General features: G+C 47.2%; 1 protein-coding gene across 1 annotated transcript in view; it reads left to right on the forward strand.

Moving 5' to 3' along the window:
• Window positions 1–10,721, forward strand: part of LOC306796929 (mitogen-activated protein kinase kinase kinase 11) — a 37,860-nt gene extending 27,139 nt beyond the window's left edge. Inside the window, exons 5-10 of the mRNA XM_079296017.1 lie at window positions 944–1,196; window positions 3,168–3,284; window positions 6,090–6,261; window positions 6,375–6,478; window positions 6,660–7,262; window positions 9,159–10,721. Of these exons, the coding sequence (XP_079152143.1) occupies window positions 944–1,196; window positions 3,168–3,284; window positions 6,090–6,261; window positions 6,375–6,478; window positions 6,660–7,262; window positions 9,159–9,760 (1,851 nt within the window). The 3' untranslated portion in view covers window positions 9,761–10,721. The remainder of the gene's footprint in view (window positions 1–943; window positions 1,197–3,167; window positions 3,285–6,089; window positions 6,262–6,374; window positions 6,479–6,659; window positions 7,263–9,158) is intronic.
• Window positions 10,722–11,134: the final 413 nt, after the last annotated feature.

Genomic DNA, 11,134 nt, shown 5'->3' on the forward strand with positions numbered 1-11,134 from the left:
TAAAGGGCCAGTGCGTTAGCTTAGAATGAGCCCTTCATATCTAGGGAGAGGGTTCTCTCCACGGAGTCCGCCATATTGCACCGCCATGTTTCTACAGTAGCTCAGAACGGACAAACCAAACACTGTCTCTAGAGAGAGCCTTTTGCGTTTTTAGGTAGCCTGAAGGCCACCGTAGTTCTCCGACATGCTTGTGAAACTGGTAACAATCGTATACTTTATAGAAGAAGTGGACGTAGTCTCAGAGCGGTCAGCCATTAGTTTGTCGCGTACCATTTTGAAACTTGGAGTTCGGTATTTTGAGTTGTCACCATCTTGTTTTTTGCATCCAGAAGTGACTCGATGAAGTACAATCGAACCCTAGGTGACCAAAATGTTACAATTAACCTTCATGAACTGTAAAAATACTGTGAAAGGATTAAAGTTGGAAGACGAAAACATGGACTACTCCCATGCTGGACAACGCTCTGGTAGCGACCTGTCAATCACAAGGTAGCCCCGCCCTAAAGCATACCCTGCTTTATGGGCTATTTGACTCTTAACCGCTAGATGCCACCAACTCCTACACACTGTACCTTTTAAAAGGTAAAGCAAGCCAAGATAGTTATAAATATCAGCTGTTCTTGATACCCTTACACAAATAAACAAAAACAGCTCATCACAGAAAGTGTGATTTTATTTTAAGAAATGTAGAGGCCCATACATACACTGCAACTTTTTAATTTGTGCTGACACCTTCAAACACAAATCTGTGGAACAGCAAATAAAATGCCAAGTTGTCAAGTTGTGAGTCCTCTTGCCATTAATTCCCCAAAAGATTTCATTGCAACCAACCCTCAGCGGCTCATTTCACACAGCAAACCTCAGTCACACGCGATTGGCATCTGCTCCAATTCAAAACACCGCCTCGTCTCCTTTCATCCGCCTGTCCCTCCTCCGCCATCAGGAGCTGCGATGCCGCGAGGAGGAGCTGAAGCGAGCGGCCCTGGAGCAGAAGTCCCACGAAGAGTTCCTGCAGCAGCGCGAGCAGCAGCTGGCCCAGTGGGAGCAGGACGTGTTTGAGCGCGAGCTCAGCCTCCTCATCCTCCACCTGAACCAGAACCAGAACCTGGAGAAACCCAACGTCAAGAAGAGGAAGGGCACCTTCAAGAAGCACAAGCTGAAGTGCAAGAATGGCGAGAATATCAGCATGCCTCAAGGTGTGTGTGTGTGTGTGTGTTTTGTTTGTTTGAACCAACGGTCTTGATGAAAAATTCCATTTCAAGGGCCATTACTGGCTCAGTCTCAGGAAGCAGCAAAAACAACAACAGGCAAAAAAAATACAAGAGAGCAGCGAGGAGGAAGCGAGGGAGAGAGTTTGTGGTGCAACTGTAATTTCGTAGCTCGGCTTTGCTGAAGGTTCCTATCAGGACAGGACTTGTGTCGGTTTAAAGGCAGATTTTTCTTTTTTTGGTAAATGTTTTTTTAAATTCGGCTGCTTCCAATTCCAATTTTGAAAACCTCAATATGTTGCCTTGCCCTGAGAACAATGTCAGACCATCATAAGACATTTAGGTGACTAAAGGTGGATCTCGGGTTTACACTGACCAACACACTCCTGTTTAATACCCATCCTCTATCATAGAGTCACACTGCCTGCTGCAGTTCACATCCAGCGTGTTTCAATGTGTGTGTCAGTGTATTTTAGGCAGAGCAAGCATGCGTAAATACATTGTGTGTGTGTGTGTGTGTGTGTTGTGGTTTGGCCTTTCCCAGCAGCAGCAGGGCGGTGATGTGGTGGGGGGTTGATGAGAGGGGAGCGTGAGCCAACCACGCCTTGTTACTTCCTGTCTATGGATACACTGCTGGCTGGCCTCGCTCAACTTTCTCGCTCTCTCCCTCTTTCCTTTTAGGTATCCCTCCCTCCCCTTTCTCTCTCTGTCTTTCCCCTCCAGCTCCCTAGCCTCTGTTTTTATTCTCCTCCTAACTATATCTGTGTGACACCCTTTCGTCTCCACCAATATTAGTATTTACTTTTCACTCTTGCACTTTTTGTTAATGCTGTGGTAAAAGACAAACAAGTGAGGCTTTGCAGTTGCATCAATATTAGCTTCTTTTGCCAGCTAGCCAGCATGCTAGTTATCGACACCATTTCACTCTGGCAACCAGCAAGTACTAGCCAATGCTGGTAGCTAATGCTATGAGTTAATTTAGAAAATTACACTTACGTTTTATTACCTCAACTGACGAATTCACGTACTCCAGTTTCTGAATTTCTCTCCTTGAATTTATAATTTGTGCAATCAATTTCGATGTCAAACCCCATAATTAATGAATCGTGATATCTCCTTTGTTTAATTAGTTAGACCTCTGCATTTAATACAACGTTCGCTTTCTGCAAGTAAAAGCGACACTGAGTCCTCTTTGATATCCTTTAAATAGATAGAAGTCAATAAGTAATTGAAAAACATGATTTAGTCATTCAAGAGCACCAATCATTGATTAAAAGGGAAGGAGTTACCTATTACCATATTTAGTACAAATTACAGATTGAGGGAAGAAAATTGATACATTGAGAGCACATTCATCAGAGGTAATTGCTCACAATTTGAGGGCATGAGTTACTAATTTCCCTCCACTAAGCAGTGACGCTCATTCTTAGCAGTGTTGCTCGCTCCTCTCAGTAAGTGCTAGCTTGCCACTGCTGCTACATGCTAGTAGTTACTGCTCGTGGCTAACTGCTCTTCAGAAAATGATCACTCATGTTGATTTAATCATTTCAAAGTTTCCCTCCTGAAACCTACTGGGCCCTGTAGCTTGTTATTAGCAGTGTTAGCAAGTAGTAGCAGTAGCATGCTGCTAGTCACAGCTAAATTACTTGCTAGGTTGAAGATGACCAGTTCTCACTCATACATACATACATACATACATAACAGGCTTAATCTGCTTAATAAGCTTTACCTAAAGAAACGGCACTTGTTACATGTATTAAACTGAATTTCCACCACCATAAAAGTCACCACAGGCTGTTCTAGAGAAATAAGGAAGCTTAAAGAAAGTGTTGCAACCTAACAAGTCGAGAATGTACGAATGTAAAGTAGAGCATGAAACCCAAACCCGTGCGTGTATTCTGTGTTGGCGTGTGCCGTCTAGGTGGTCTAACATCCGCCGCATGCGTTTGTGTGTTGCAGATTTCATCCACAAGATCACGGTGCAGGCTTCCCCGGGCCTGGAGAAGAGGCGGAACTCTCCTGATTTGGGCTCGGGCTCCTCGCCCTCCTTCGGCCCACGTTTCCGTGCCATCCAACGTGAGTGCGGTGATTCCCCCCCCCCCCCCCCCTTGGATAAACACACAGGTGCACATGTGTGTGTGTGTGTGTGCTTCCAGAGACATTCGGAAAACCGAAGAATGTGGGCGCACACAAACTCTGTTCCAACATTACTTCGCTCAGTTTCCAAATTCTCTCCTTTCATGTGCTCTCAACCACCCACTTGTCTTTTTTGTCTTCCCCTGTTGGCTCCCTCTCTCTCCCCCTCACTTCTTTACTGCGCTCTCTCTCTCTCACTCACTCTCTCTCACACACACCCTTTTCCCTTTTCCACTGTCCAAATATTATCTGACTTCCTCCCAGTGGCAGCAGCTTTTTTTTCCACCGCAGCACTGCTCTGCCCCCCCCCCCCCTGCGTGCAGTGTCCTCATTGCTGCAGCGGGGGGAGCTATTGAGCTGTATTTTCCAGGCGGAAAGACTCCACAGTTTTATATGCATGTAGTGGCTACAGTGCGGTTTACTGAATTAAAAATACGCAGGGAGGAATTCATTGCTCCAGCAGAAGGCGGTTGAGAAGGGTTGCAGCAGCGGCAGAGATTTACAATACTCTTCTGCTTGTCAGGCTCCCAGACAAACGGCCCGAGATCGTTTCCCTGCGGAGGGAAATTGTAGCCAGTGGGTCACAAGGCGTCTTAACAAAACCCAAGAGGAAACCTGTGGTGGAGCAATAGGCAGTGAAAGGGATGTCTTTCCCTCCAAGCAATTACCCAAAGGGGGTTGACATAAAAGCACAAATTGTAGTGAAACATTTATTTGTAAAAGTGGTTCGTAAATCTAAAACATCTGCCAGCTTCTTTTATTCATCAAATCGAGGGCAGATTTTTCCTCGCTAATGACTTTCCTTAATGGCTACCACTAAGCCGTGAGTGTGTCTGTCATTAAAATGTGTTTCGTGGGTATTTGTGCTTGCCCTCGCAGTCGCGAGCAGTGATATATTGCTCGGGCCTCCCTGACTTATTTGTCTAGAGAATTGCCAAATTGATTTGCATTAGTCGACGCCACAGAGTTCCATTCAACAGGATTTTTGTTCTGTTCATACAAATGAGTACAGGAGGGCACAATGAAACCCACAGAATGAACGTCTCAGAAGTAGCGTCTCTCATTGTGCCGTGTTCTGCTCAACAGAGATCACAAGAAAATGAAACTGTCCTATATTTGTCAGGGACTTTTTTTTAACTATGAGATTGTAGCAGTTAGCATTCTTAGCATGTCAGCATGCTGGCAGATGTGCTGACAGCTTATGGATATCGCTATCCTCCTTATTTATAGTCTATCTGTTGGAAGCCGGATTAGTTGTGGTTCTTGAGCTTTTCCTTTAGTCCTGTTCATCCTTCCAATACCTGTATAGAATTCTCCACATTTCTCTGTTTGTCTGATGATATAAAATGCTAACCTTTTTAAGGATGGTGGTGTTGAGTCGGTACCTCAATCGTTTTTCAAAAGATTGGGATGGAATTTGGTACAAACATGCACGGTTCCAAGGGGATGAATCATAAGGAGTTGCTGATGCCCCTGAATTTTCCTCTAGGTCAGGTTAAAAGAAAATCTTCACTCATCCAGGGAAATAGCTACGTTTTCACCTGAGGGATTGTAGCAAACTTTGGTACAGACATTAATATCCTCCTCTGGATGAGTTGTAATAACTTAAGTGATTTTGGAGCTATACCTACAGAGCTAATGACGATTCAGAATTGCTAACTGCCAGTCTCAATGCGCCCTGCCAGCAGCTCCGTCATTTCAACGTTAGAATAGGTTGACCACATATTGAGAATCAAAATGGTGACTTTCTCCCATGAGAACATGCGGAGGCTTAACAAAGTGACATATAAACCGCCTTTAGCCTGGCTCAAGATCTCACAGTAACGAGCAATATTTATTCCGCCACATGCAGACTTAATATCACCATGTGTTTGAAGAGGAACACGCTGGGAAAGATCTTGATGAAATTGCAACGCTGTCACTATCACCTGACCTCAGTGCTTGCTTTGAAAACATAGAGTGCATCAGCCAGGCCCCCAGTGTAGTAGACAGGCCAAAGAAAACAATACCACATGTCCATTCAGAGAGCATATTTACCCTTCCCCAAATCTCAAGCTGAAATGAAATGACATGAATGAGGGACGCGCCAAAACTCAGTGAAACAAAACCGGCGGTTCAAAGTTTTCCTCCCTGGTATCCGTGGTATATTCTGCTTTTGTCTCTTCTTTGGACTAACATGCCAGCTGTTATGTTGCGAAGGCTGTGATGGGATCGGTACGTTGTGGCAGGAAGTTGAGCACACACTGTACCCCGCTGTACGCGAGTCAATGTTCACGCAGCGCTCACACACTTCGCGTTAGCAGCTCGAGTCAGAGATGCGGCGCCAGCGCGTGTGTGAAGCGTGTGAAAGGCAGTTGCAATCCCAACTTTTTATTAGCACCCTGCACCTCCTCTCCCATCATTTCCCGGGGGGATTTTGGCTCCTCCTTCTCACACTTTCTGTCTGTGAACTGCTTTGGAGATTACCAGCTATGCTGTATCCATATGATGAGGTCATCTTCACACTGTTTGAGGAGTCAGTCAGGACTTAAGCTGTGCAGAAATATGAGCATTGAAGTCACATGAGTTCTTGCTGTCGAGGAGTCAATTAAAGGTCATTGTGTTGGGAGATGATTGCAGGTCTGTGTTGATTTATTGGGGAAAAATGCACACCTCATTAGGATGCAGCTAAGTAGTATGCATACTGATCACATGCATGCTGATATTCATTTCTTTCTTTCCTTTTCCTCCCTTTTTCCCCTGCAGTTAGTCCCAGTGACAACAGCAGGACGTTCGGTCTGAGCGGGGTCTGGCCCCTCGAGGCCCCTTCTCATAAACAAGCCAATGGAGACCTGAGGTCGTGCCCCCACTGGAGGCCCCAGAGCCCGAAAAGTCCCAAAAGCCCAAAAGTCCTGCGCCTTAGTCCCCAGGAAAGCAGGTACAGCAGCCCTTTTCTTTTACAAGGAAACATTTGAAAAATGTAGCATTTGATCACGCTCAACATCATTCATTACCATGCTTGAATATTTTTACATTTCTTGGCGCTTTCAGTCTGTCGATGAGGGCCAAGCTCCTGGAGTCAGACAGCAATGTGAGGGGGGAATCCAAGGATGACTTTGAGGAGTACAGGCCAACCCCTCCCCCGCCTCAGAACGGTATCTGACACTCTCCATCACCGGCTTAACCGCCAGCCGCAGATCTTCCATTAGCCACTGTTTCAACTCACACTGTCATGACTGTGAATTATGCATAAGAGCTAAATGAATAATACATGGCTTGTCTCCTTCTCCTTCTCTTTAAAACTTAAAAAACATCGGTTTTTTTCTGTCTCTGCAGGCTCCTCAGTGAAGGACAGCCTGCGGCTTCCTCTACCTCAGCGAGACTCGGCCAGCGAGGAAGGGTGTTCCTCCCCGGCTGGCTCCCCCAGGCCGGAGAGGAGATCCCACGTTAAGAGCACCCATCAGGCCCTGCTGGGCGGTGGCTCCCTCTTAGCCTCCATAGGACTAGGTCGCTGCCTGGATATTCCCCCAAGGGTGCCCCCTCGAACTAACCCCTCATCCCTAGAGAGCCGCACCCCGTCCGAACCAGAGATCTCCGCCCCTATGCCCCTCATTTCAGACCCCCCTGTGGTGGACGATCTCATCACCTTGTCCCCCTCCGAGCTGCTCCCCAGACCACTTTTGGATTTAGCTCTGCAGTACCAAGAACTGAAGCCCTTGCCCCTGACGCCGCCTCCGCCGAACCCCCGCGAGAGGAGCGGCCACCGGATGCCGCACAGTCCGCATTGCCCCAGGAACCCCCTGAAGCATGGTAAGGCCAGCCCTGAGGAATGGACCCCGAGTTCCCATTCGACTAACGGGGAGCTGGCCTGTGAGGCCTGGGAGCACAAAGCTGACCGGAGGAGGAGGTCCAGCCAAGGCCTGCACGCCTCTCAGCTAGGTCAGTCTGACACTTTCACCTTAAAGGGAAAACCACCAATTTTGCTCGTCAATGTCACTTAATTCACACATTTTTAAAATTAAATCTTCAGCAATTTGCATATCTCAAGTACCAGCTGCCCCCCCGCCCCCCCCCCCCCCCCCCCAAACTTCACTGCTAATACTTGCTAAGCAAAGCTAGCATCCAATCTCCTTTTGTTTGTGTCTCTTTCAAGCCACGGTTTTCTTTTATTGCAAAGTTGGAGATGAATGCAAAACATCCGGGGGCACAGCTGAGGTCACGCAGACAGAAAGTGCGGAATCAAAATTGCTAATAATCTATTATTGACTTCCACGGTCAGATAGTTTGACTGGAGCTGGCAGTGCCAACACTATTACACTCCAGATCCAGCTCATGTTCACATGGAGGCATGTCGAATGTATGCTTGAATGCCATGTGTAAAGGATGCATACATGACACGGGACATCCGATCACATCCAAGAGGGATTAGCATTTATTCCCTCCCGGAAATTTCATGAGAAATAGATGTTCAGTTCCCGAATGGCACGTTTATACTTTTGTTTTGATTCATACAAGTGTCACGCTAGCAGAGATGATCTGCGTACCGGTGTTCATCTACTGTACGGCACATTCACACGTCTTTCCCAGAGACTAATATGCATTTCTTAGAAGCACCGACACAGTTTAGAGCCGTAACGACGGAGGCGTGGGTATTGGTTGTTTTAAGAGCGAGTGGGCTTTACGAGGGCTTTAAGAGTGCCCTCTGGTAATGTTCCACACACTATATCTGCTCCGTTTGACTCACCAAGCCCTGAGATGTGCCCCCACCCCCCGAAAAGTGGGGTGTTCGGGCCTCCCCGGGGGTGTTTTAGCTAAACATCTTATTATGTTTATTGACTGTAATGACTCGGATGCACGGACAGGCTGCCACACGGTTGCTGGCGGTGGACGTGTGCTTGAAGGAGAGAGGATTCCTTCACAGGCGCTCTCATGTGACTCCTGATTGCTCTTTCTCGTCAGCTGAATAGCTCAGCCGCCTCGGAGAGCTGCTGTTGCTGTAAATAATGCCATTTTGCAGACGCATCGCATTTGGAAATAGCAAATGTTCACTCAAGCTGATTCATTCGGAGTTTAATGTTCTTGTCAGTGATAATTTACACTTGCTGTTGCAGCTCTGTCAACTAGTCACACAGCGCCATGTTATTCTTAATTTAGACTAATTGCATCAACGTTCTGTGCTGGTGACTGTTCCATTTGTTTTTGCAACAAGAATGTGCCACTTTCATGTTTCTGTTCGAATCAATGTCATCTCGCAGGTTTGTGTGTTTAGCAGAATACTAGAAAGCAAATGGTAATTTGCGTTTAGAGAGGAGCGCATGAAAGATCAGCAGGGCAACACCACAGCGGCGTGAGAGTTAATCTAATTTACAGGTTAACAATTGAAGCCTCCTCAAGCAAGAAAGTGAAGTAGAGGACGATGAGGATGTTCAATATGTTGGATATGCAGCCTTTCTCTGAAATTGTCTTTGTTAAAAGCGGTACCTCAAGGAGTTTTGATATAAAGGTCAGTTTAGTTGTTGGACCACTCGGACTTATTTAATGTCTTCTGTGGCTCTGGAGGAGAAATCCAAGAGAATGAACCCTGGTGTTGTAAACTGGGGGAGCTTGAAAGAGGAGATTTAACAGGCAGGGATGGTCTAATGAAAGATTCTGTTGAGTGGCATTATGGGAAATGTAGTTACCAGCATTTTAAAGCTTGAGTACTACTAGGGACTAAAAGTCACGATATATCTTGTCCTCCACTGCTTCCAACACGTCTGTTTCTTGCAAGTTTTTAAAGTGTAATACTAAATGGCTGAAGTGCCCTTTAATGTTTTTTCTCTCTGTTCCTTCCAGTTTTGGACCTGCCCTTGTGCCAAGACACACAGGACTCTGATGACAAGCCTTCAGTGTCCTTGTCTCTCCACCCTAACCCTGCCCTCTGGAGCCCCAAAACCCGCCGCCTGGAGGTCACCGTCATCACCCGGCCCCGCCCGTCCCCCATTCGCCCCCGCATTGACCCCTGGAGCTTCATCTCGGCAGGTGGCGCGTACTCAGGTGGTGGCCGCAGCTCAAACCGCTTGGACAGCAACCCTCTGGGCTACCAACCTTCCCCTACCAACCCTTTCACCAACTGTGACCCCTTCCCCTCACCGGACTGCGACCCATTCGCCCTCAAGGCTGACCCCTCGTGCGGCTCTGACACGGCTTCCCCCTTCGACCCCTTCTCGGCGCCCTTCCCCACCTCCCGTTCTGCCCCGTGCTCCACTAACGGCTCACCCACGCTGCCCTCGTTACGCAGAGCGCCCCTCAACACGGCCGACTCGCCCCTCGTCGACCTGGGCTGGGCAGCTTGGAGCAAGCCCCTGGATGGCACCAAAGAGAGGGCTCACCCCCGCAAGACACTGGGGCTCAAGCCCTTCAAGTCCCCAACGCAACTCAGAGACGATAGGTTCTAAACCTGTGCCTGTGGCAAGGCCGTGGTTTTGTGACAGCAACACAGTCCAGGACCCTTTTTACTGCTTAGCAAGGATTTGGAATCTTAAAAAAAAAAAAAAAAAAAGTACAGCCATTACTTAACCCACTGAGGGAAGTTTCCCCAATGGGAGCCCCAATCATTGCGGGTCCTTTATACGCGAGCCTGCTGCTTCGGAAAGCCAGTGAAAGGTGGTACATTGGATAGTGGGATAGCTGCCTTTCAACCAAAAGCTGGTGCCCATTTCATTCCCTCCTCTCTATCTTGGTTTCTCTATCCCTTTGGAGGAGCAGAACACAGATCACTCGTCCCATCTTCAGATTCTATCAGCCTCCCCATATCACCTGCTTTCATCTCCCCCCCTGCCTTTGAAGCATTGTGACAATGCAGAGGCGGATAAGGCGACTTGCACAGCTTCATCTGCCTCTACCTCTCTGCAAACTGAAAGCATTCAGGACAATGGGAAATTGGAGTGCCGTACTTCGTGAAGTGTTTTTTTAGCATATATCTTTTCAAGATTTCTTGAATGGTTATTCTGGTGCGTAAGGACAATGCTATGAATTTGGCTTACATTTGCAAATCAGCTTAGCATTGCTGTGGAGGAAAATGCCTTCTGCGTGTGCATGCATGTGTGCATGTATGTCTAGACTCATTGTTCAAGGAAAGCTTACTGTTTAAAAAAAATAGCATCTGCCTGTTGCATTATGGGAGAAAGCACTGGATATTCCAGGCCACTCATGAAATCCAAGTCAAATCCATGACCCAGACATTCCACTTGGAAGCAGATAAAATTCCAATCACGTTCCCCTTGAAATACCAAGAATTGGACAGATTCTTTTGGCTGGCGGGCGACACAGTACAGGAAACAGGACCGAGGGGGGGGGGGGGGGGGGGGGGGCTGCATTCCCTTCATATGCCAAAGAATGCCGCTGTGACAGTGTCAGAACTGGGACAAAGGGTAGTTGCAAATACATTGTTTTTACCAGTGCCAGATGGGTGTGGTCTGCCATGCACTGGACAGTCGCAGAGAGTATTTCAACTTAACTTTGAATGTACTTTTCTGTGGTTATCTTCTTTAATATCATCGAGGCTGTCTTATCACAACCCATCTGATGCTGTATGAAGGTTCAAATACTACAACACGTCTGTATGGAAGCTTCACTGAATACTTTATTTATTGGTACAGTCCACCAGAGTAGTAGAAGCCTCGCAAAGCCAGTCAAATGTCTCAGACCACATGATTGACATTTCTCTCCTTGACTTGATTGGACGAGCGCCTCCACAGCTGTCATTGGTTCCCTCTTCCAAACTAGGGAAGCCATTGTGGTTGTTCTGGAAATGTTAAATTACTCCCCAA

The sequence above is a fragment of the Melanostigma gelatinosum genome (assembly GCF_949748355.1).
Source record: "Melanostigma gelatinosum genome assembly, chromosome: 23".
In the NCBI taxonomy this organism is placed as follows: Eukaryota; Metazoa; Chordata; class Actinopteri; order Perciformes; family Zoarcidae; genus Melanostigma; species Melanostigma gelatinosum.